Below are 27,915 nucleotides of genomic sequence, written 5' to 3'. Positions count from 1 at the left end.
TTTGGTAAAAAAATTTTGAAATCCCTGCTAAATTTTTTTTTCATAGTCCACATTTCCCATGAGCTGTCTGAAGAGCCCTCATATACACGGACTTCAAATTTTTTGTGCCAAAATAAACATATATTTTAATTATATTTTCCATAAACTTTCTGAAGCACCTTTGCAGTTATAACCATCTGAGAGACTAAGGTTTCATAAAGAAATAATGTTTGAGACTGAAAATAAAGCAGGATTGTTCTCATTCTCTAGGAATAATGAAAGAGATGAGAGGAAGGTACTGAACACAAAACACAAAGTTTACATACCTCCTATATAATGTTTAAATTAACTGAAATATAACAGAGGTCTAATGAGAAAGAGGGATACAATCAAATAAGAGATTTGGGTGTAGGGAGATTACTCAAAAGAAAAGGGAAAAAGGAGCAGGCTGGATAGAATCCAGACAGCTGAGGGAAAAATGAGTCAAGAATAGATCATCAGAATTCAAGGTTTCTGGCTTTCAAAAATGGTTTCATTCCCTCAAAAGAGAATATTAAAGATGTTACAGGGAACATTAACAGAAATATGATTTGTTACACTACTAACAAACTAGCAGGGTTTCTACTCTAAGTTATCTGTTCACTAAGTGACATCAAGAAAAAACAACTGTTAGGACTCTTACAATGTACTGATCTACACTGCTGTCTTACTGCTATGTTGATCTACCTTATCTCTGTTTCTAGACTATAATACCCCTTACGGGCAAGGTTCATTTTTTCTACTTATTTTATCACTCTTCTCAGCACATAACACAGTGCTGCTCAGAGTATAAGTACTCTGTAATTCTCAATTCTAGGAAGTTAACAGAGCCTTCAATACAGTCACCACCATTCTCAGCTTTCTTGCAACTAAAGGCAATTTAAAACTTAGCCCAAATGGTTTTAAACAGTTCATTAAAATTAAGAATAATCTTTAGAATGTAAATAATCTACTAACCTGGAGAGCATGTTTCATTTTGTGATATAACTTCAGATTCATCTTTTTCACCTGAAATATCTTCCTCATCAGAGAGGACCAAAAAGGCTTCTTTTGGTAAACTCTCACTACTTTCTTGTTTGGATGGGGAACCAAAAGAAGCTTCCATTTTCTCTTCCAAATCTGGATTTGCCTCATCAATTGGAAGGAGAGACGTTTTGGAAAAGCAGGTAAGTTCATCCTCAGCAGGTGCAAGCTTTTCCAAAATAGGAATGATTTCATCTGTCTCCATAGAATCTGTATTTTCTAAGATATTCTCATTTTTGTCATTTTTTATAACATTTTCACTAATAGTTTCTATAAGGTCTGCAGAATTTTCATCTTCATTCTTTTCACTTTGGTCAATTTCCATACTGCTAGATATGGTCTCTTCTCCAAGAGCAAGCTCTGTAAAAGGACCTTCCTCTACCTTCTTTTCATTTTCAGGAGGTAGATTTGAACAAATCACTGTGTCATCTGTTTCTACAGTTTCTTCATTAGCATCACTATTACTATCAGCTTTATTTTTCTCATCAATTGAGTCCTTATTCTGAATTTGGTCTAACTTTTCATCATCCTCATTTTTTTCAAGAAAATCATCTTTATTGCTGCTTGGCTTTGCATTGTCTGTTTCAGGAAATGGTTCACAATCTGGTACAGAGCTTGGATCCAAGTTGGAATCAAGGGCTGATTCAGGAGTTAGTTCATTAGAGGTCAATTCACTAGATACAGGGTCACCAGAAGCTGGGTCACCTAAGGCCAATTCACCCTTGGCCAGTTCACCGGAGGCCAAGTCACCCTTGGCCAGGTCACTTGAGACCAGGTCACCAGAGGCCAGGTCACCAGAGGTCAGTTCATCAGAGGCAGGTTTACTAGAAGCTGGATCACCACAAGATGCTGGATCACCACAAGAAGCTGGATCACCGGAGGCTGGCTCACCAGAGGCCAGTTTGTCAGGGACTGGCTCCCCAGAGTCCGGTTCAACAGAGACTGGTTTACCTGGCTCACCAGAGATGGGATCACCAGAGGCGGGATCACCACAGGAGAGATCACCAGAAGCAGTTTCACCACAGGAAGGATCACCAGGGGTGGACTCGCCAGAGGTGGACTCGCCAGAAGCTGGATCGCCAGGAGTCAGATCAGCAGAAGCTGGATCATGAGACGCTAGCTCAGCGGTCAGTTTAGAGGCTGGTTCAGAGGTTGCATTACTAGGAGACAAGAGTTCACAATTTAAATCATCCTCCTGCTTGTTTTTTACATTAACATTTAGATTACACGGTGTTTCTTTCCATTCTGTTTTACTTTCTTCAGGGTCAAAACAAGTATCTTCAATGCCATTCACTTCTTCCTTGTCTTTAATATAATCTGTGTTTTCCAAAGGCGAGGTTGGGTCTAAATCTCCATTTTCATGGTTGCCGTTTAACAGCTTGACATCAGTTTTCAACAGTTCTTCTTTGACCTTGTAGACTGCTTCAAGCTGTTGACGATCACTCACTCTCATGGTTTTACGAGCCTTAAAGACTTTTTTCTGAGGTTCTTCTATACCATCCATTTTGAACCTTTAAAAAAAGAAGAAAAGTTTAAAAAGAATATCTGCTTAATTATAGACTTAATGCAAACTGATCTTATAAGAGGAGCAAGCAGTACACTTTATGTAATTTTGAAACTTTAATCCAGAGGTGGAAGTGGTAGATTTGGTCTCAAAATGGACAGCCACAATCCAAAGGCACCAGAGCTGTTAAGGAAACCATGACTTATTCTTTGTTGGAGGTAGATGCCACAATGTGTGCTAGACCACACAAGACTGATGAGTGTGTAATGGAACCAAAGAGAGCTGTTTCTAGAGAAGATTCTGTAAAAGCCTGGTTCCCATCTAACACTGAAGAAATTTTTGTTGGTGGCATTGAAGAAAATATAGACTAATATAACTTGAGAGACTACTTTGAAAAGTATAGCAAGACTGAAACCACAGAAGTTATGAAAAATAGAATACAAAAAATAGAGAATTTTTCTATCTCTTGATGATGGTACTTAAATGTTCAGAAATATCATGCTATTAACTGGCATGGTTATGAAGTGAAAAGGTCATTTCTAAACAAAATATGTGTTAGAGCACAGAATTCACAGAATTGGGTCTGGCAACTTCATGCGAGAAACTTTGGAGGTGGTGAAGGTACTTTTGGCTATGGTGGAAACCTGGTGGAAGAGGCGGCTATGTGGTAGAGGTAATGGCAGCAGAAGCAGTTATGGAGGAGGTGCTAGTGGATGCAATGACTTGGAGGTGATGATGACAACTACAGAAGTGGTCCTGGTTAGAGCAGGAGAGGATACCATAGTTGTGTGAACCAGGATATGGAAAAACCAAGGTGGCTGATATGGAAACCAAAGAGGTCAGTATGGAAATGGAAAAGAATATGATGATTAGGATGAAGGAGAAAATTTCAATGGTGGTAATTACAGTGGTGGCAGAAACAATGATTTTGGAAATTACAATGCACAACAAATTTTACAAATTACAAATGGACCCACTGAAAGGGGGCAGTTTTGGTAGAATCGGATATGGCAGCACGAGGTTCTAAAAACAGTAGAAAAGGTTTGCCATTCTTAGCAGGAGACAGAGTGAGGAGTTGTCAGGAAAGCTGCAGGTTAGTTTGAGACATGCATCCCCCACATGCAGTAGAGGAACTGTGAAAATCTGCCACAGAAGGAACAATGACCAACAGGCAGGAAAGGGACTACAGGTGTAACAGGAAACTCTTCTTGTTCAGGACTATCATAACCACAGTTTGCAAAAAGTACAGCTGTTGATCAATGCAATGTATCATTAATTAGATGTACAGTGCTGAGGTCTTTTATTTCTTGTAGCTTTGTCTTTTTATTTCATCAAGTGTATTGTCCTACAAATCACGGCAGTGGTACCAGGAATAAAAAATAAAGGAATTTTAAACTTAAGACAAAAAAGAAACCTTAATCCTTCCTGTGTGTTTATTTTCATTATTTATTGGATTTATGTAATTAAAAATTGATGAGTACAGTCTATGCTAGAACAATCACCAGGAACAAGCAAGGAAAGGGGGACTAGTTTTCCCTCTCAATACAAGATTCATACAACCTGAGGAAGCTATAGGAACATGAAAAAAAGTAAATAAAGAAAATGATAAAGAGAAATAAAAGCGTAGGGGTTAGCACTGTGGCACAGTGGGTAAAGCCGCCGCTTGCAGTGCTGGCATCCCATATGAGTGCCAGTTTGAGACCCGGCTGCTCCACTTCCAATCCTGCTCTCTGCTACGGCCTGGGAAAGCAGCGGAAACAGCCCAAGTCCTTTGGCCCCTGCACCCACACAGGGGACCTGGAGGAGGCTCCTGGCTCTTGGCTCCTGGCTTCTGATCAGCCCTACTCTACTCGTTGCGGCTGTTGGCAAGTGAATCAGAGGATAGAAGATCTCTCTCTCTCTCTCCCTCTCTCTCTCTCTCTGACTCTGCCTCTCTAATTCCACCTGTCAAATAAATGAATAAATCTTTAAAAAAATGTAAGAATAAACGTAGTAGATGAATGGAAGGTAAGTACAGAGATATGGAAGAAAAGGAGAAAATAAACAAGTAAGGAAAAGAGTACATTTATAACTAGGCACATATGGATTAATAACTGTAAGAATCATTAGCAAGCAGCTACCATCAAAAAAGTGCAGACATATTATATGTCAATTTAAAAATTTTTAAGAAAGGGAAGACAATTTACACAATGAGAGAAATTATTTGCAAATCATGTATAGATTATATAAGGCTATTTCAAAAAGTTTATGGAAAATTGAATTAAAAGAGTGTTTACTTTAGTGTGAAAAATTTTGGGAAGCCGACACGTCTGGGGGTTTTGAAAAAGTTAATGCATATTGTGCATTTTATTAAAATAGTATCTGGGGTCAGTGTTGGGTACGGATGAAGCTGTTGCCTGTGAAGCCAGCATGTATGAGCACTAGTTGAGTCTCAGCTGCCCCACTTAGGATTCAGCTCCCTGCTAATCCATCTTGGAAAACAGCAGAAGATGGCCCAAGTGTTTGTGCCTCTGCCACCCATGTGGGAAGCTCAGATGTAGTTCATGGATCCTGGCTCACTGATCATCATGGCCATTTGGGGAGTGAACAAGCAGGTGGAAAATCAATCTCTGTTCTTCTTTCACTTTATACCTCTGCCTTTTAAATAAATAAAATAAATCACTGTTTTCTTAAAACTATATATATAATTCAAAATTTTTGCACCAAAATAACCTTTAATTCCATCTTCCATGAACTTTCTGAAGTACCTTCATATAAAAACTACTACAAGTAAGTAATAAAGCACAAATGAGTCAATTTAAAAATGGACAAAAGACTTGAGTAGACATTTCTACAACCAGCAATATTCATATTCAGCAAATAGTTCATAAGCAATAAACCAATAAACATGAAAAGATATTCAACATCTTCCATCATCCGGGAATGGAAATCAAAAATCACAATGGAGTAATACTTCATATAGGACAACTATTTATCAGAGAATAATGAGTGCTGGCAAGAATGTAAAGAAATCAGAACCTTCATACAATGCTAGTAGGACTGGAAAATGGTACAGTTGCTTTGGAAAGCTGTTAGGCAGTCTCAACATTTAAATAAAGTTGCCATATGATGCAGAAATCCACTCGCAGGTATATACTAAAGATAAATAAAAACAAATTGTTCATGTAAAAACCTGTACATTGTTATACTATTTGCCCATAGCAGCAGTAATCCTAACAGCCCCAAAATGGAAACAACCCAAATGCCCAGCAATCAATGAATGGATAAATAAAATGGGATATATTCATACAGTATAATATTACTCCACCACACAAAGGAACGAAATATCATGCTATAATATGGATGAGCCTTGGAAACATGCTTAGGCAAGAAGCCAGTCACAAGGGGCCACATACTGAGTGATTCCATTTATTTGTCCAGAATAGGCAAATCTATACAGATCACAAGCAGACTAGTGATTTTCTACAGGTGGAGGGTTTAGGAGGAATTGCGGGGTGGCTGATAAAAGGTATAGGATCTCTTTACTAGGCAATGAAAATGCTCTAACGTTGTAGTGTCAGACACACAATTCTTTGAATCTGCTAAACACTACTGAATGGTATATTTCATTCAGTAAAACTTCTACAAAGAAAGAAAAACTGGTAAATATATATAGTAGTATTTTCTCTTTTTTTTCTGCTGAGTGTTTTACCATTTCTACTTATTTATCAAAGAATGAACTTTTATCTCACTTGGTATTTCTCAATTTTACATATGCTTTTTAGTTTCACTGATTTCTTTCTCTGATATTTCTTTTTTTTTTTGTTTTACCTGTTTTGAAAGTCCAATTTACTGCTTTGTAAATTTTTTTATTAATAAAAAGGGACCAAATCATCTATTTCATATATACAATTTTAAGAATACTTCCTATCTTACCCCTCCTTATTCGCATCTTCCTTTACCGATGTCTTGCGGCTCAAGCTTAATCATTAGTTTTCAATCTTTCCTCTTTTGTAAGGTATGCATACATACTACACGTAATGCCATACATTTCTAAAAACCTTATCTTCACATGGTTACCCTTATAAAGGTCCTATCCACCAACTAAGTCTACTTCTGCAGTGCTGGGATATTTCTAAAAGTTGCTTTAGTTGCATTTCACATTTTGATGTGTTATATTTTCATTATTATTGTTGAAATATTTTCTAGTTTTCATTGTGATTGTTTTATCTACAAATTATAGAAATGTTTCTTAAAAAGATAATAGCATGAACAAGTGAAGGCCATTTTTAAAAATTCAGTTGATTTCACATCTAAAAATCAAGCAATATAAATTATTAGCAAGTCATAAGGCATTATTCTGGCTTTACTTTATGTCCACCAGGGGGCCCAATTGGTGAGAACATCCTTAACTGAGTAAATGTCTGGCACCAGGCTGTTAGGGCTGAATTATAAATACCCCTCGCCCCAGACAAAGACCTAAGTCCCAGCACTGCAGAAACAGACTTACTTGGATAAGGCTTTATAAAGGCAAGTTAAGATAAGGCTATTAGGATGGGCCCTGATCCATTATGACTGGTATCTTTTTGAAAAGGAAAAAATTTGGTGTGGGCTGTTGAAACATCAATATGGAATGCCTTGGTCTCAGTACCAGCATCTAGCTCTTGATTCCAGCTTCCAACTAATGAGACACTGAGAGGAAGCAATGATGCCTCAAGTAATTGAGTTGTTATCACACAAGTGAGAGATCTGGATTGGGTCCCCAGCCTGACTTCAGCCTAACCTAGACCCTGCAATTATGGGCATTTAGGGTGTGAACTGGTGGCCTGAAGTTCTGTCTTTTTGCCTATCAAATAAACAGAAAAAACGGAGAAGATTTACACAGACAGATATGCACACAGGGAGACTGCCATGGGGAAATGGGAGTTATATTGCCACAAATCAAGGAACTACAAGAAGATAGGAGAGCAGCCTAGAACATAACTTTCCTGAGCACCTTCAGAGGGGCATGGCCCTAACAACACCTGGATTTCAGACTTTTAGTCTACAGAATGTGAGACAATAACTTTCTGTTGCTTAAGGAAAAAAAAACTCAAGAAATTTAATTCACAACAGGGAATAGTATGGTAAAGTAAACAAATGCTCATCTCAACAGATATAGTCACTTGACAAAATTCAACAGTAACTCAAAATTAAAACTCAAAATAAGAATAGAAACTATTCAAGTCTGATAAAATTATTGTAGAGAAAACTACAAATGTCATCCATAATGGTGACATGATCAGAGCTAATATGAGGATATTTTTTATCACCATTTTTATGTTAACATCTGGCCAGTGCAATAAAGGCAAGCAAAAAAGGGCAAGGATTTGGTTCCAGGGAAAGACAACTTTGCCTATCAATAATGGAATAAAACAAGTCTTTAAGGACTAAGATGTGCAGGAAGCAAGAATACTGCTTTCACACTGGATATGCACTGATCATCAACATTAACCAGTAGTAATGATGGTATGAAACACTTGCTGTGGCCTGAGAAAGGCAGGAGAAAAAGGAGCCTCTGATGTCCAGGAACTTCACTGACACTCCAAGCTAGTCCTCAATGTCATTAAAAATTGATCTGAAGTGTACAGCTAAGCCATGCTGTCACCCTGTTGACAGAAAACCACCTTAGAGAACATTCAAGTCAGACAAAATCTCTGTGCAATCTACAAAATACCAAATGTCCCTCTCTCTAAATGAGTAATGATTATGCCTTCATCATCATAGAGTTTAATCCTTGTAGTCGGTTTTCCCTATTTAAATAAGATTTACTGAGATATCCAAGTATAAAACTGCCCCTGCATGCTGATATCGCCCAATCTTGAGTAAAGCTCGACTTCTTTAACATCTTTCCCAAACAACCCAACCTAGACTATACTATAACCAACCAAATCCTATACTAGGAGTTTTCCTAACATCCTCTTAAGGATGATGTGCCTTTGTTTCCCTATGGTATGCATTCCTCCCACCCTGTAACAAAAAATAAACCTAACTATGTTCAGTAAGAAATGGGCTTCGCCTGGAGGGCGTAAAACAATAAGCCTACCCTATTTACTGGAGGTCAATACAGTTTCTACCATGTAGTCATAGAACTTCTAGACTATAGCACCTTCAGCATTCATTCTCTTGCTTTAAGCCAATTACTTACCACATGTTCCCTGGTTTTTACAAGTCTTTTTATTTAAGTTAAAGAATTGAATGAAACTACTTAGAAAAATTATTTTAATAAACAGAAATCTTAGTGCAAAGTTATCACACACATTTTGAGTTATTAATTATCATCTAAAATTTCAACTTCATGTTTCCTCCCCATCCATTTCAAAGTCAAGCAATCAGCAAAGTTTTATGGAAAGTAGATACAATGCAAATTCTGTAGTCACTTTGCTGAGTCCAAACATACAAAACAAATTTATAACATAAGCAGTATAGTTAACCTTTAAATATTTTCAAATACTTAACTGTAATTCTTGTAGACTTTGACCTTATAATACACACATTTCTCAGATGTTATAAGCACGGCTGGCAGTTGCACTGAAATTAAGTACTGCTTTTAAGAAACAATTTCATAACTTTAGTGACCCAATTAAAAACATGAATTCTGTAGACATATGGATTTAAATTCCAGCTCTTCCAGGTATTTATTGTGTGACACTGAGCAGGTTATTTAACATTTCAATTTTTTCTTTCAGCTTAGAACTTTCTTTAAAAAGGGAAGGAATCTCAGTACTTGCCACAGAGATTGTGATAAGGATTAAGTGAGAATCTATACATTATGTGCTTAGAATATAGTAGGCCCTGAACAAATGTTATCATCACAGTCATCTATGGATATTCAGGATAACATTTTTAGACATGAATTAAATCTGAGACAAATTTCTCTTAACTACTTCTGGTATTTCATAAATGAATTAGAAAACCCAACATGCACACTTCATGTTTAATACTAAACAGCTACTATCAAATAACATTTCATAAAAATATAATCCAAGGCAAACTGACTTTTTCAACAAAATTGCCATTAAATCCAATAATGATAAAGTATTACAAAAAGAATCATAAAAATGACTACCATCCATACCCACAAGGGAGCACACTACAGCCATTTACCAGATCTTTATAGCTTCTAGGTATAATGAAAAACAGACAAAGCAATAAGGAAGTAGCATGACCAACCAGTTCAAACTAGTTCAGCCATATCTGTGCAAACCAATCAGTAGTCTGCTTTCAGAAATCTATTTTGCATAAGCAAAACATATTTAAGAAAGATACACATTAGAGAAGGGTGTGCTACCTGCAAATAAGTCTCCATGGCTGTATTACCAGAAGGCATTTCTAAAGATGATTTTGTAAATACTGATGTCTGGAATTAAAATGACATCCATAAAAACCATTCTACAAAGTAAATGCTACATTTTTTAGGTGGCAGCACTAGAATCATGAAGCTTTCACACGACTTACTCATTTTCACAGGAAAAAACATTTATATTTTGTAGCAGAAAATGTCCATCGTATCTACTAGTAACTGTAAACATGAACTAGTTTCTCCTTAAAGTATTTTTCTTTTCATAAGGAAGAATGTGAAAAAAAAGTTGTTAAATCCTTACACTAAATATTCAGATTCAAGACTCTGGGGAAATACTACCAGTAATAAAATCTTTTTTCCACAGAAATTTATATTTAAATAACCAGAGAAGGGTGTGTTACCTGCAAATAGGTCTCTATGGCTTGTAAAATTTTTCAAGTTTTTGGTAAATTATTTTTAGGGAAAGCCCAATGAGCCGCTTCTTCTTTAAGTGAAAACATTATTTTCTTCTATGCTTCATCCCCCTCCACCCACTCCTTTTACTCTTCTTTCTAGCAAAGACACCATAGCTATGAAACAACAAAGGGAAGCTGTTATGTCTTAGCCTACAATCTGCCTGCTCAAAAAGCTCAAGAATTTAAGTGGCTGTTCAAAAGCTGCTCACAAACCCAGCCAATCAGCAGCTAGCATTCTGATTCCTGCCCAGCAACAGGATAGAGACAATAAGGTCAGAGAAACATAGTTAAACAAAACCTGGATCTGCAATACTTCAGTGTGGTTCTTTGTCTGAAAAAGTAATCTAGAACATACTTTGCATAAAATCCTAAATCCATGATAGGAATAATATACCACACACACACATACATACATAATTAAGATTTATGTCATTATGCTACTTTTAAGTTATCTTGCTGCAATAAATGGCCATTGATGATTCCAGAAATATCAATTTCCTACCTGGGGAATGAGTCAGACATGGACAATACATAAGAACATACTTTTCTACACCATGAGTTAGAATTGTAAAATTCAACTGTGAATTTCTTAAAAAAAAAGAAAAAATCCACAAATATTATATTTAGAAAACATATAGAAGCAAAAATCTGATAAAACCTTAAATTTAAATAATGAACAAATTGTTTCCATACCCATCCAGCACTATTTTACAGATTTCTGATTCCAAAAATTAATAGTACTCTGCATGTAAAATATTATTATGAACAGCATTATAAAATGTTATGCAGTCTACTGCACAGAACTGACTTAGTTTAACTGATCTAATGAAATTAAAATGCATGATTCTTTGCAATCTATACTATTAAGTGGTTACAAATACAATGACTACATCTTTTTCTCCTTAACTTCCTTTCACAGCAGGTTACAAAAATGTTATATGAGCTTTCTCCTTTTGAAGCAATAAATAAATGTGTGGGTTACAAAATAAATATGTAAACTGAGGGAATTTTTTTATATCATTCTATAGTTCTTTAAATATAAGATAAAAATAGAAAACCTGTAATCAAAATCTAGTTTTTCCTCAATTTCACCGCCTATTATATTTTCTTAGTAAGCAACTTTGTAAAATAGATCTCATTTTTCCCCCTTTACACAGATGCATCTTCTAATTTTCCAAACATACCCAAGAGGGAGCTTGCTGCAGCCATACTCTTAGTTTATATAATCTCCCCACAGGAAAAATAAATCAACAGCTGCTTCAATGTTTCAGTCCTGTGAGAGAACTGAAATTCACCGTTTGATTGGCCCAAAGCCTCAGTCGTCTAAAACCAATCAGACAGCAGAAATGCAAACCTTGCCCAGCAACAAGGGAAGCAAATGAGGGCAAGTGCTCTACTAAGAACCTAATGGGTGTGAAAATAAAGGTGAACAATGAAACTGAAACATATTAGTTACACAATCTCAGATGCTTTGTTTGATTAACAGGACATTGGTAGGGCTTACTTCTTTTCTTTTTCTTTTTCTTTTTTTTTTTTTTTTTTAATAAGCTAGGGTCTGTAATGCTTTCCAAAAACAAGTCAGAAGTACCAAGATTGTTGGGTCAAAATGCTTACAGACACAATCACTACATTAATTTAAGATAATGAATATCTGGTGAAGTATAATTAAAAATAGAACTTAAGCAAAACCTTAGAAAATGTTAAGCAGAATAATTTAAGTGGATGTGGCACTTCTAGGCATTGCAATTAGATTCATGCTGTTCACTGACATTATTATATTTTTCTGAATAGTGGTGTGCTGCTAGTAATTTTTATTCAAATCTTTTCTCATTAAATAGCTTAACTAAATATTACTCAATAGGCCTAATAATGACCCATTCCTAAATAATCACTTTATGCTGATGATGCCTAACTTCTACAAATGCTACAACCAGATTGTTTAAGAATTCAATTCTCAGTTGAAAACACTGATTTTATTTTGTGGTGCAAAATTTTGCTTGAGGCAGATGAATTAAAAAGTATGTGAAATATATCTCAACAAAAGCTGATATTAAAAAAGAAAGGAACAGCAGAATTTCCACTATTTTATTAGTCATTTCTTTTAAACCTAACCCTCTTTACTGGGTCACACTATCAACATGGACAAAACAACATCAACAAGAGAATGGAGTGCTGTTTAGGGAGTTCACATTTCTAGACCAACAAACATATCTATAATTACACTTGTGAAAAAAGGCAATAAATGTAAAATAATACCAGCATTGTTCTCTTACAGCTTCATCTTCAATAAGCCAATTACTAACTGGGACATAATTTTATATTATGCTTATCTTTCAGGATGGTAGTAATGAGTGTGAAATACCCACAGAAGATAAAAGTACAAAATAAGCAAAGGAAGCAGTACTGAGGATGATACAGGTAAACACTCCAGCTAAAAATTTTAATCAAATCTTCACATGAAAAATGCAATTCAGTATCTTTATCAAGAAGAACTAAAATGTCTTAAGTGAGATAGATTCTCTTCTAAGCTGGTATTTTAATCAAAAAGCTTTATATGTAATTAATGTTGATAAAATTGTTTTATAAATGAGGCACACATCTTGAACTTCTTGAAGTTACATTGACTTGGTCATATTTTATCAATATTGCTTATTCAAATGATGTATTTTGCCATCATTTACTACATTTGCCAGTACTTTAAAGGTATCCTTTTAAAAATAATTGTTATAAATGAATTTTAACAGCTACATTTAAATATTGTTTAATGAAACACTTTGGCACTTCTCATCAAATATCTAGTATAAAATTAACACATTTTTCACGTCCAAAGCTTAGATGTCAGGAAACACCTTAAGTGTACTGATTACGTGTTTTTAAAGTTGTTTCACAAAAAAAATAATAAAATTACTATTTTGGTGTAATATTAATGAAGTATATAATGTTGCACATATGGGCTACACTAAATATTGGCTATAAGATTACTGGGCAACATATATATATTTATATATATATATATCTGACATTTGAAATAATTCTTAAATGAAGACCTTATTTTAGAAAACAAAGGTAATAATCTAGAACATTTTTAACAGGCTTGTAAATTAATGTTGGCATGATTGCCTATGAGAAGTAATAAAAAATACTTACTTATACATTGCTTTACAGAGGCAAAACTCAGCACCATTAAAATTAATCTAATCTGACACAAGAAGCATTTTTTGGCCTTATAAAACTTGCTTAGTTTGATTTAGTATTTAAAAACAAAATATCCCTTTTTAAAGGGGTCTACATTTGCTTATTAATCTGTAATGATGAAAACTCTCTTTAAAATAATAAGCATATCCCAAAGGGAGCCCTCTGCAACCATCTTAACAATTCTTTTATAGAAACAGAAACTAAAATATAATTTGCATAGTCACTGTGGTTGGCTATTTGAAACAGGGTCATATAACCAATCAGGAAGCTAGAAACTGGGAACCCAAAAGAGAAGAAATTCTAAATCTGCCTGGCAACAGCCTAAAAATAGAAAGAATATGCTAGTATGAATCCTGAAATAGATGTGAGAGCAAAACTATCAGCTAAAGAAGTTTATTTTCTTGGGGGGTGAGGGAAAGAGCACTTGCATTTTGTCACCTAAAATATTAACTTGACACCTTTTCTTATTAAGTGCCAATTAAAGAAATCTAAATGCTTAGCTAAAAAAAAGAGGCCTCTTCCAAGTAACATGTCATTGTCTGTTACTTTATTTACATGTGTGTATGTGTACACCCAAATACGTATTTAAGTCATTTTCATTTTTCAAGAGGCATTTGAATCACAGCTCTAACACATCCAATTCTCTGAATTCTCAAATTCTGAATAGTGCTATATTTTTTTCCTAGCACTTTTTTCCTGCAATTATTTGTGAACCTGATTTATTGGTTTAAAAAAAACTCTTTAGCATATTAAAAATACAAAGTTTAAATGATTTATCAAGGCAAACCTCTAAATAAGGTAGGGATTACACATTTTTTATTCTCTAACACAAATTTCTCTCAACGTCCCAGTGAGTGTGTCTTACACACATTCAGTAATCATTTTCTCAATCAGAATAAAACAATTCCAACAATGGAGGAAAAAATTCTTACTGTTCATGTCAAGTAAAAGTTGAACATACGAGCATATAATCTGTCCAACTCTGCTACTTCTGATTTTTCAATTTTGCTTCAAGTGGGGTACTGTTAACGCTGACAATGCTTGAAATTTCCTATTCTGTTACCCAGAAGATAGAATGTATTTCATTATTGTACTTTCCAACCCAATATACACATTTCTCTGTACACTACAAATTTACTCTGCAGTAACAGTGCATTGTGGGCTAGTACATAACAACCAAATTAAACATACACACAGACACACACACACACACATTTTAATTTCAAGAATTTAAATTATAGCTGCTGAAAAGAAAGGCTAGCTAAATTGTCCAGGAACGTTAGAATAAATTAAATTTATCAAAGTACATGCTCTCTATGTTTCATTTCAAATCTTTCATCAATGTATTTTGATGAAATAGTAAATTAACTTTACAAATGTTTTCTTTGGTCACTATCTTGTTATCTAAAATGCAAAATGAATTCATATATTTGACACTGTTAAAGTCTAAACACTTAAAATGAAAATTATCTATAAAGGACTGAATCATGAATAAAGCTTGGAAATAATGACTTTAGAGCATAATTTAGGAACATTCAACAGTTTTAAGTAACAAAAACTCCACTGAAGGAAGGGTAAAAATTAAATGAGCAACCAACTGACTAACATTCTTTTAAATGTAAAATTTAACAATGGCTAGATTGTAAAATTAATCAAGCTTTCAAAAACAAAATACTGTTATTTTAATCATTGGTATACATGAAAAGTAGCTTACCTTGTTTTTTAAATTTTTTTAAAGATTTACTTATTTTATTTGAAAGACAGAGAGGGAGAGACAGAGAAACAGGGATCTTCCATTCTGATTCACTCTCAAAATGGCCCCAATGGGGGAGCCAGGAGCTTCATCAGGGTCTCCCACGTGGGTAGCAGGGGCCCAAGCAGATGTTCCATCTTCCTCTGTTTTTCCCAGGCCATCAGCAGGAAGCTGGATGGAAAGTAGAGCTGTTGGGACACGAACAGGCACCCATATGGAATGTAGGTGGCAGCTTAACCCGCAACGCCAGAGGCTGGCCCCTAATTTCTTTTTCTTAATGTTAAATTCATATGCAACTGATATACAGAATTGTATTTATATTGTTAGACTATCCTCAATGTTATATGTATATATATGTTGTTTACTTAACTATTATGTTCATCACAAAGGAAAGAAATATGAACTAACTAACCTATGAGTTAGAATTAGTGGGAGAGTATAATATTTTTTGTTAAATTTTATATTTATAATATTTTCTGTTAAATAAATTCTGTTAAATAAGACAGTACATGAGGAAAATGCTTTGATAATCCTGTATCTCAAATATCACTTTAAATATGTCTCCATATTTGGTATTTTCTTAAATCGTATTTAAGTTACATCTTTCTCCAAAATTTTTACTTACAGTGGCTAGTTATACTTCAAGAAAACCATGCAAGCAGAACATTATTCAAAGCAGTTATACAACACGTACCAATCTGAGTTTGAGGGGATAATTGAGGCACCTTATAACAATTAGTATACCAATGAAAATGCCCTACAGAACTTAAGATAGTTCTAAGAAGTTCTCTGTGAAAATCTATTCTCTTCCCCCCACCCCTCCTACATGACCCCTGCTAAAAATCCCCAGGAGTATGAAATGACAGCTGAGAGCCAGATGTTCTGTGGCCAGAACCTTTGTGTCCATACATCTAACTTAACAACAAGTACAATTAAACTAAAGAAAATACCTTCGTCCTCTTCCATATTCTGGAGGAAACTCAAATTCCTCTTTGCACCAACTATTTTTCTCTTCTATGGGAAAGCAATATTCCTGGTTACACCTCCTTGCAGATCTAATTAAAATTACTTTTTACCACATCTTTTCAGCCAATTCAATTTATAAATCCACATATTTCTTTAGTAAAGACCTTTCATTAAAAAAAGCTATGCTTTTGATAGCAAGAGCTCAGTTGGGCATACAATAGAGAATGGACCAGCAGCTCCCCTGGGAGCAACAGTAAAAAATTAGATTCCCCCTCTACAATTTTCCCAGTAAGGAATACATAAAAATACAAAAAATTAAGCTATTTCTTTCTGGCAAACATTTCTAAGAAAAGCTTAGTTTCGTAAGTCATGCAGTTAGAAGCTATTATCAAAAAATTATTATGTATTTTAAGAAAACAAGTTCCTTCATCCAAAACCAAGAATTACCACTCATACCACTCAGTTTCATCTTTTAGAATTAAAAAAAAAAAACTATAAAGATTCATATACTGAATGATACCTACAAATACAAAGGGCTCATGTTCTGTTCTCACCTAAACCTGTTCATGTAAGTTATGTTTGTTACTGAATCTAGTTGTACATTTTTACTGTAAAATTATAAACTTCAATTAAATTTTGTGAACTGATGAAATATGAGTGCAAAAAAAAAATGAGAGAGAGGCTAAATATGCCTCAGTAAGAGATAATGATTCAAGAAAAAAACCTAGACAAAGGAATGGGATATCATAGACAAATCATTCAACATCTCTTGGTCTAAAGCTTTATATCTGAAAGATAGAGAAATTAAATCAGAAGGCCTTACAGCTCCTTCAAGTTTTGATTTTCTAATAACATTTTAATAAATTCCATTTCAAAATACATTTCTTTTTAAGCAGTGATAAAAATATTTGGTTTATTAATATATGCAACATTCATTAAATGTCTACACGGTCATTATTACAGGACAATTTTTAACACACTGTAAAGAAATTATGTGATTGAAAGTATAATAATATAGTCTAACAGCAAAATATTACTGCATGTAGATTTTTATGTAAACATAGCAAAAATATATCATATGGATATTTTGCTACATTTGTGTCCATGAAAACTATAAGTTCTCCAGTTTCCATGAACTGCCACATCTCCAGTATAGAATGTTTAATCCTAATTATCAAAAAAATGCTTTCAAATGTGTAATTATAAATAAGATCTCCACAGAGTCCTTAATGTCTTCCTGAGAGAGTCAATATTCCAAATTTTAATGAATCAGATTTCTGAAAACAAAATCTGAATTTTAAAAATCATTCAATTTCAAATGGAGAGGGAGAGTATGCCTTTCTTTCAGTATGCCTTCTTTCCAGGGAGTATACCTTTCTTTCCAATCTCAATTTCAAATGCATTTCTGCTCATAACCCTATTTATAATTCAGTTATAGCCACAAGACTTCACATGTAGTTGCTAAGCAACAGCAGCATGCTGAGGTTCAGGGCTATTAGAAATCTGGCTCTCTGCCACATGAAAATATTTAACCGAGCCTAGAGCCTCCAGAATTTAAGAGTAGAGGAGGAGGAAGAGGGAGAAAGAAACAAAGAAAGATCGATCTGAAGGAAATTAATGCAGTGATAAATGCAATAAGCCACCAAGTATAATTAAGCTTGTTTCATGGGTTCAAAATTTAGTTCTAGGACCTTATTTTGGTATTTCCGAATATTTATTTTATTTCTCTTCTAAATTTTTTTAAAAACTTCTCTATGTTGACAAAAAACTCTAAAGCTATTCTGCTGATGAGAAAAAAAAAATGCGAGAGAAAGATCAGCTGTTAAGAGCACATCAATTAATTCAGTAAATACAAGTATACTGTGCAAAGAACAGCCCTTAGAATAGATAGGCCTATGGAAACTATGTAAGTCTTTAAGGCCAGAAAGCAAGAAATTATATATTTTCCCTTCAAATTCTTGTATCCACTGGTTAACTATAAAAAGATGAGACAGCCTTTACATCTGAGACCATACATTTTTTAATTTTTAATAAATACAATAATTTTAAAAATAAGTTTGCTAAAAATTTATTAACAACTCAAACGTTACAAAAATAAATCATTCAGCAGAAATTGAAACGGCATTGAATTTCTTTCTACATACTCACTGATCAAAACACAAATTAAGCATTGCTAAAAATAAAAAGTAAGCACATAAATAGCAATCCTTAAGCTGATAAAGATCATTTCTCAGGGCCGGCGCGGTGGCACACGGTCTGAAGCATCCCATATGGGTACCAGTTCTAGTCCCAGCTGCTCCACTTCCAATCCAGCTCTCTGTTATGGCCTGGGAAAGCAGTGGAAGATGGCCCAAGTCCTTGGGCCCCTGCACCCGCGTGGGAGACCCAGAAGAGGCTTCTGGCTCCTGGCTTCAGACTGGTGCAGCTCTGGCTGTTGCAGCATCTGGGGAGTGAACCAGCAGATGGAAGACCTCTCTCTCTCTCTCTCTCTCTCTCTCTCTCTCTCTCCCTCTCCCTCTCTCTTCCTCTCTCTGTAACTCTTTCAAATAAATAAAATAATTCTTTAAAAAAAATCATTTCTAACCAATAGAAATCTTCATTTCTAGTAGTGAAACACCATAGTGTTTGCATTTAAGGCACAGCAAGGAGTGTGACACTATATTCAATAGTGTTACTGGAATTCTGACCAAAACAGTTAAGAGTTAAATGAGGGTTATAAGAGACAATGAAGAAAACATAAAATCCAGAATGGTAGGCAAACAGTATCCAGAAACACTAAAAAAAAATTAGAGGTAAGAAAATATGTGAAATACTAGTTATGTTAGATAAGACTCAGTGTAGGAAAAATACCATATATTTCTGGATAAAACTTAGTGAAAATAATTCCAAACAGAACTTCACCTATTTTTTAATCATAACAAACTCTTTACTCTGCAAGAGAAAAATTGCTAAAAGTGGAAAAAATATGAATGTCAAAAATAACGAGGAAAGATGTCTGCCCTCTCGGACGGGACAGTTTATGACAAAGCAATAATTACTATCATAAGCACCAAAGGTGAGTACAGCAAAATAATTATCCAAAGAGAAGACATACACAGTAGAAGAATATAATAGAGAAATCTCAAATTAACAGGGAAGAGATGAATTTTGAAATGAATACACCAGAATAGACCAAAACAGCAATTCAGATAAATGTATACTTGCTAACAGACTAGATATAAATAGAAAATTTCAGAGGCACACAAAGTGGAACACATACAAGTAAACACAAATTTTGAGAAATAATTGAAAAGAAAGCATAGTGATATAGGATAAGTATTCAAATAAAAAAGAACACCTGTTAGCTAAAAGGACAAATACTTTATTAGAAAAAATGAGCAATTTATAAAAGAAATGTAAGATGTCCAAATTTGACTACCAAGCAGAGAAAGAAAAACAAAAACAAAAAAAGAGAAAATACAATTTTAAACTTCAGATTAGCAACTATGTATGGTTTTCAATTATTTACAGAAGTAAGCAATCTCTTGGGGGTGGGCACTGTGGCATAGAGTGTAAAGCTGCCACCTGCAGTACCAGCATCCCATATGGGCGTTGGTTCAAGTCCTAGCTGCTCCACTTCTGATCAGGCTCTGCTATGGCCTGGGAAAGCAGTATAAGATGGCCCAAGTCCTTGGGCCCCTGCACCCTGTGGTTCGACCCAGATGAGGCTCCTGGCTCTGGCTTCAGATGGGCACAGCTCTGGCCATTGCAGCCAATTGGGGAGTGAACCAGCAAATGGAAGACCTCTCTCTCTCTCTGCCTCTCCTCTCTGTGTAATTCTGACTTTCAAACAAATAAATAAATGTTAAAAAAAAAAAAAAAAAAAAGAAGAAGAAGAAGAAGATCTAACCTGGCTCCTGTACTCATGGAGCCTGCAACCCTACTGAGGGGAAAAAAAAAAGAAGTAAGCAATCTCATACACTGTTAGACAAGTTAAGTATCCTAATTTAAAAGGAAAATAGGCAGGCAGGAACTATACAACACTTTAACAAAGGCATCCTGAGGCATATATCAAAATACAGTAACATGTTTAAAGGAGAATGTATCATTGCATACTGTTGCACTATTATAGCAATAAATAAATGTATCATCAATAAAATAGTAGTAATGTCAGCAGTAGATTAAGCCTCCAACCATGGTTCTGGCATCCCATATGGGTGCAGGTTCGAGTCCCCAATGCTTCACTTTGGATTCAGCTCCCTGCTAATGGCCTGGGAAAGCAGTGGAAAATGGCCCAAATGCTTGGGCTCCTGCACCCACGTGGGAGACCTGGAGGAAGCTCCTGGCTCCTGGCTTCCGATCATCTCATTTCTGGCAGTTACGGCCATTTGGGGAGTGAACCAGCAGATGGAAGATTGATCTGTCTCTCCCTCTCTCTGTCTATAATTCTACCTCTCAAATAAATAAATAAAGTCTTTAAAAAAAAAAAAAAAACACCAAAAATCTACACTAAGATGTTTACAAGAATTTAGCAGAACTTTTTCACACACCAAAAGATCTCTAAGAAATATCACTAACTATACAAAAAACAGTTGTAGAATTCAGTAATCAACAGTGCAAATCTGAGGCCAGACATACCTTTTTGAATACTAGTATCATTTCCTTAGTAAGTTGCCAGCAGGATCAGTATTCTTTCCTTGCCTCAACAGCTTATCCATGAAACTGAAACTATGGCAATGTCTGTCCTCTTAGAAATGTCATAGGAATTAAATAACATAATAAATAGAAAGTATTTTTATATTAAAACAATTAGTAAATGTTTTCTGTCATTATGGCATACATTCTAAAACATTAAAAAATCTAAACATGTACTTGTATACATGCATGCAAGTGATATTTTAAAGTCTGCCAAACTAGTTAAAGCAGCCCACTTTGGGAGAAACAAAAGGAACCTAGACTTAAGACTTAGACTTGATACACCAGTTTGAATCTACACGTGAAAACATTCGCTTAATTTGATTTTGAAGAGTTTAGCTCAGCACTTTCTCTCTTCCATGCCAGTGCTGTCAGAGCAGCAGTGACATTTATGCATATGGACAGGGTGGTTACTCACAGACACTAACGAAAACAGAGAAGCTACCATCCGAAGACAAGTAGTGTATCTCATATGCAACAAGTACAATTTCCTCACTCCTTACAATCACCTAAATAGTCCGCATCTCTACAAAATACAAAAGAACATCTCAAACACAAAAGGGGGAAGAATACAACCAAGAATCCAAAAGATTAAGTGCCAAACGTTACCAAGAACCAAAAAAAAAAAAAACCTAGCTAATTAGAAGCAGAATATAAAGCATTTTAAAATCCTCAATGTATATAAGATGCCAATTCACTCACAAGAAAAAGCAGATACAAAAATGAAATTAATCCAAAATCTTAGAAATTGAAAATATGAGCTGCATGAGTAGTTAAATTATCCAGTTGAATTAAGACCGTCTGTTCATTCTCTCATAATATTATACCAAGGAAAAACATTAGACACATGGAAGAAATACCCACAAGCAGCAACTTTCATTCTGGAGGAGTTTTTAAAAAAAGAACCAAAGAAAACGGGAAGAATGATAAGAAAAACACTTTCACAGTGTTGAAAAACGTGTACAAATTGCCTAATAAAAATACCTACTGAATACCAAAACAGACTAAATTAAGACAAGCAAAATAAGTATCTTTGACATCTGGGCATATTGTAGCAAGATTTCAGAAAATCAATGAGGAAATATTAATAAGAGTTTAAAAAATCAGTTAACTACAAAGGAATAAGAAATAAAGTGACATCAGACTTGTCATCAACAATACTGAATACTGAAAGAAAATAGTACACTTAACATTCAAGGGGAAAGTTATTGTTATCCTGGAATTCTATTGCCAGCCATACTAGCAGTCAGCAAGAATGAAGAAAGATAGATATTACTTCTAAGCAAAGACTGAGAAAACAGATCCTAGTTAAAAGAATTACATGATGATATATAAGTAGTACAACAGAAGCAAAATACTCTAAAAGGAGGATCTCAGATAAGGGAACTAGCAATGCTTAATAATAATCATAATAATAATAATAATAAACTCATGACAGGTTAAAATAATCAACATCATCTTCAATATTCTGGAACTAAAATCCCAGATAATTACGAAAGCAGAGCTAGTAGATTTAAGGATTGCAGGATATGGGGCAGAAATAAAGAAAAATATCAATAAGAAAATAAAAATCTAGCATGTTTCAAGCTGGGGAAATTATAAAAACATCTTTTATAATGTACTACAAACAAGAGACACACTTTATAATAAAGTAATATAGAATAGAAAGACTGAAAACTGAGAGATGGAAGAAAAGGATAGGTATCCATATTAAACACATATATAACAAATAAAATAGAAATCAAATTGAAAATCAGTGATACTACACACTGTAGTATTTTATGTAAATATATGTATCTTATTGAGAACAATCCGTTAGAAATGTGTACCTCTGAGATACCTAAATTATATTTATTCAATTCACAACACCAATAAAATAAAAATTTCAGAAAGATACTAATAATTCTACTATTGAAGACAAACCTATACCTAAAATCTAGATAAAGAAAACAAAATTAATAAAGAATGCATCCCAATTAGTATGCTAAATAGAAAAATAAATAGAATTACATACCTAATAAACTCAAAATATAAAATTTTCACAAATACATCCAATATACATTAATACTGATTATGTGATGACAAGGAAATATAATAAACACAAAGACAAACAAACTACATAGACAACACAAGGCTATATTCTTCAGGCATAGTATAACAAGATTGGACATACCAACAAGATGAGAAGAAAATCATCTCCTAATAAATTAGAAAACAAACAAACAAAAAAAAACCAGTTTGGATAAGGGAGAAGATCAGTAGGAAAAAAAAAAAAAAAAAAAAAAAAAAAAAAAAAAAAAAAGCACTGACAGAATACGAGAAAAGTTATAGCCTTAAATTCATATTTTTTTTTTAAAAGTGCAAACTCAGAAACACTAGTAAAGGCAGAAAGGTATAATCCCAAAGCAAAGAATTACAATGAAACAGAAAATTATGAGAGCAAACTCAACAAATTAGTAAGCAATCACTGAAACCAAAAGCAGGTGCTCTGAAATGAGCAAAATCAGGGCAGGCATTGTCCTAGTGGTTAAAATGCTGATTAAGTCACTGCCTTCCCAAGGTTGGATACCCACGATTGGCTCATTGACTTCAATGTTCTGCTAACACACAGTGGGAGGCAATGGTGATGGCTGTTTTCTTGCCACCCACGTGGAAGACCTGGACTGAGTTCCCAGTTCCTGCTTTAGCCCGGCCCAGTCAAGCCCTAGACATTGCAGGCATCTGAGGAGTAAACCAGCAGGTGGAAACTTTCTCTCTCAAATAAGAATTTTCTTTTAAATAGGAGAAACAGAGCAAGGAAGTTCTAGAGAAAGCATAATAATTAATATTAGAAAAAAGGCAAAACTATAAATATAAGGTAAAATACATGGCCCAAATACAGAAGTGCATTCAATGTTATTAATGAAGTATGGGTGAAAAGACTGAGGGATTTCAATCAACTGCAAATCCAAACAATTCAACAGTACAAGATGGCTGCCAAAAATGTTAATACAAAGTCAAATTGCAACAAGTATCCAGTGAGGAAGGAGAACACAAAGAAGTACTTTTAATAACTGTAGGACAAACACGGGTATGACCATGCTAAAGAACGATCTGGAACATGTTATATAAGGAATAGTTCAGAAGATCAGAGGAAATTTAGCTTGGAAACACAGGAAACTTGAACAGCTTCTAAAAACTAGTGTGAATCTGTTGTGCTAGAGATAGGAATCCAAATATACATATTGAGAGAGGGACACAAAGACTGACACATAGACACATGATGGGGGTGCTACTGGAAAGAAAAATAAAAATAAAAACAACTCTGTCTCAAAATAAGCAAAATTTTTTGTTCAAACATCCAACAAAAGAAGGAATTCCTTCTGTCCTTAAAAATGCTAGTTCAGAAATGAGATAGTTACCTGTCAGAAATTTCTAACAGTAGATTCCTGTACCAAGTTCAACGTTGGAACACTTAGATTTATTTCTACAATGCTTGCTAAAATAAATGTTGTTGTCTGAGAGGAACACAAAAACTAAAACTTCAAACTTTTATCCCCAGATTTTGGGTCATTCACACTTAACTTCAATAGTGTCAAAGATTATATCCACTTGTACCCTCGTGACTTTTATCTCTGTCCTACATGTTTCTTCTCTGGTTTCATCTTTCTTTGCTCTTATACTTAACTGGAATTGCATTCAACAAACTCCTATTTTGATGTAACAGTCTTGTTCCTCTTTTTCTATATATAAAACCCAGCTTGTGTGAACTATCTTTCTAGCCCAACATTCTCCCAAACAATATAATAGCTCAAGAGAAGTTTGAAAGATTTCCCAGCTGTTTCAGATGAACATGTCCTCCAGACCAAGAGAAGCATGACCTTCTCCCCATCCAACCTCAAACACAGGAATCAAAATTTTGTTTCCTTCTACTATCACCATACTTCCATGGAGAAACTGTTCACTGAGATGAAACATAGATAAAAATATAAATTTCTATATGTAATAGAATAAGAAAAAAATTTTAAAGAAATCCAAGCAACCCTTTCAAAAGGTAACAGGTAACAACAGTCTATGACCCAGAAGCAGGAGTGCAGCGTCTATCAAAGCTGCCCTTCAGCTTTTAAGTACACAACCATGTAATAATAAATGACCAACTGCCTTCCAGAAGCTAGAGAAATGAAGTCTCATCTAAATAAACACTTTAAGGTTGAAGAGCTTGCTGTTTAACTTCTAGGTAGGGAGGCAAAAGAACTGCCTAATGTCATTCATTTCTTCTACTTCTCCAAGCATACCTCACTACAACTCTTCACTTTATCCTGCTTATTAAACTCCTCACATTCATTCCCCCAAAATTTTCACATAAATCAGTAATCTATTTTATCTCTGGCCATACTAATTAATATAAACAGACTTGCATATTAGCATTTTTTATAAACACATACCTTCATATCTTGAAAGTAAATAGTAATATAGTCTTTATTTTACATAGTTATTTTTAACAGGACTTTTCTTTATTATTTCAGGCATACAGAAAAAGAATAACTAATGCCTGTGCATCCTTTCCTCAGCTTGAAAATTAAAATATTAATCATTAGAATTTCCAATTAATACATTCATTTTAATTTTAGCCTTAAATTCACTTTGTGAAAAATGATGATAAATTTAAATGTGGAAATGGAAAGAATAAGGAAGGAACTGGAAAACTTCACCATGATATATATATAAATATGCATTATCTAATATCTGTCAATGAGTCAAATGTGAAAGCATAAAGCAGTCTTACATGTAATGGTGAGTTCAAAGTGATAAGTTTACACTAAAACTTTATAGTTCAGAAAGGTTACAAAATGTCATCTCTCTGCATGTACCAGCTGGTGTCACTATAACTGAGAATATAGTAGCAAACTATAATGAAGAGAGACCTAAAACTGATTTATATGTAATATGGACATACTGTATGCATGAATAATATTTATATTAAGCCCACTGTTAGTTCACTTCAATTCAAATGTGAAGAAATTTTGAGAAGACGAAAATGACATTTTTAAAAAGATCAAATCCAAATATGGCACTCAAAATCTCTTAAATATTAACATTAAACAATCTACCAATCCTGTTATTACTAGGACTAAAACTAAACAAATAAAAAAATTTAAAAAATAAAAAAACACTTCCCAATGGTGAGAAAGATATGAAGCTCTGAGGGATAGGGAGGTGTTACAAAAAAAAAGGACCTGAATCTCTTACCTGTGGGCAGCTTGATACTGTGAAAAAGACTTCCTCTTCTGTAAACCACTGCTATTTAGTTCTTTTGTATAAACATTAAAAGCTAATGCAGACTTCTAGGTCAGCCTTCTTGAGTCTAAATTCCTTGCTTGGTTCATATTCATGAAAAAAACGAATACAGTAGGTTGGCTACACATTAAAATTCCTTTCAAACAGTGGTTCACATCTGTTGTGTAGTTTGTGCAGCAAACATCCCATTAACCACAAAAGCCAAAAAACGTCAGACAATATGTCAATGAAGCTCACAAAACAAAGTCTATCTTCAAAATGACTGTTTCAAGTGAAAATGCCTAGAATCAGAATTCTTTGTACTGCTTTCTATGCTGCCAACTATTAGGTCTGCAGCAACTGTGTGCAGTTCAGAACCTCCCACATATTACCCAATAGTATCAATAGGCATAAATCTATAAATGCAGAACTTAAAAGCTTAAAAGGTTTATAGCTTCTCACTATTCCACACATTCACTGTCAATTGTAGAGGTCTCACTACTCCTAATCTAATGCATCAACTCTGTTCTAACGGTCCAAAAAGCTGAATTCTTTTACATTCCAAACAGAAAATCCATGACACATATTATTTGCTGCCCTAGCACAGCCAGACTGCAGTTACAGCTAGCTGGCGCCAGTAAGAACAATTTACATAAAGCAGTCCTCATTTCAAGACCAAACTACAGGAAAGTACTGCTGAGTAAACCCTCCCCACTCAATCCCCAACAGGCACTGACTGGTTCTAGAATATATCTAGTTACCTATTTACTAATATAATTCAAATTCAGATAATAAAATAAAACCAACTTATAATTCTTGAATAAATGAAATTCTACTCTCACGAAAAAATATTTTTAACCCCCAGAGATATTCAAAAACCTTAGAACTTGAGGCATGGGCCAGAATGATTGCATAAATTCAATGGTTGCTATTTTTAACAATCATTACAAATTCAAATTATAATTCACATTAGCTAAAAGCTATCTTCATTCTACTCTACAACTACCTTTCAAATTTTATCAGCTAATCAATTAAATGGTATCACCAAATAGATTTGCTTTTAGATTCATATTGCTCTAACAAATCAAATCAGACTTGTACATCTTCAGGTATCACTATTGTGATGGTTAAATAATTCAACACATTTACCACTAGTTTATATTCTTAAGGCACATGCTCAGTATCAAAATTTAGGCATGTTAAATTACAAACATTTTCACCACAATATATTTTTTATGTACCATATCCCTTTAGAACCTACATCATTCCAATATCATTAAATGGTTAGATTTGATTGGGTAAGAGTTGAGTCATTACTTATGGAGGTCCTTTATTTAGGTTATTTTGTTACTGTGTTATCTACTGACCTGTAATTATTTATCGCTACTGTTATTCTTCCACTTTGTTAATAGTACAGATATATTAAATTTTATCTTCAAATAATCTAAAAAATAGTTTGGTACCACATTTGAAATGATAATAAAATAAAAGAAGTACTTACGGGTTAACTAGGGGTTTTCCAAAATATGTTATTTTTCAGTTTATTTTCCAATGTCTTAAAACATACTAATGTTACTCCTCTTACATAATTAAGATAGTAGGGATGAAAATGAGGTGTATGATAAAGCTATCAATAGCAAACAGTTGACTACTAATAGGTGCTTACTCATAAATGTCTAAGTTATCACTGATAAACAATGCTAGATTTCCTCCAACAACTACACTCTTTTCTCAGGATCTGTGCCCCACT

The 27,915-nt window shown here is 34.3% G+C and overlaps 1 protein-coding gene across 24 annotated transcripts in view; it reads right to left on the bottom strand.

The window, feature by feature from the left end:
• Positions 1-27,915, bottom strand: part of ATF7IP (activating transcription factor 7 interacting protein) — a 136,479-nt gene that overhangs the window by 83,447 nt on the left and 25,117 nt on the right. For 8 of the 24 annotated variants that reach the window (XM_008259601.4, XM_070049416.1, XM_051850274.2 and 5 more), the window contains exon 2: positions 976-2,552. In XM_008259601.4, the coding sequence (XP_008257823.2) occupies positions 976-2,545 (1,570 nt within the window). In that variant the 5' untranslated portion in view covers positions 2,546-2,552. Of the gene's footprint in view, positions 1-975; positions 2,553-10,267; positions 10,477-13,468; positions 13,719-15,230; positions 15,458-26,138; positions 26,689-27,915 lie in introns of those variants that run through there. The other 16 variants (XM_051850281.2, XM_070049402.1, XM_070049414.1 and 13 more) reach the window with 6 other exon arrangements.

Source organism: Oryctolagus cuniculus, chromosome 9 (genome assembly GCF_964237555.1).
Source record: "Oryctolagus cuniculus chromosome 9, mOryCun1.1, whole genome shotgun sequence".
In the NCBI taxonomy this organism is placed as follows: Eukaryota; Metazoa; Chordata; class Mammalia; order Lagomorpha; family Leporidae; genus Oryctolagus; species Oryctolagus cuniculus.
This window is presented reverse-complemented; position numbering and strand designations above follow the sequence as displayed.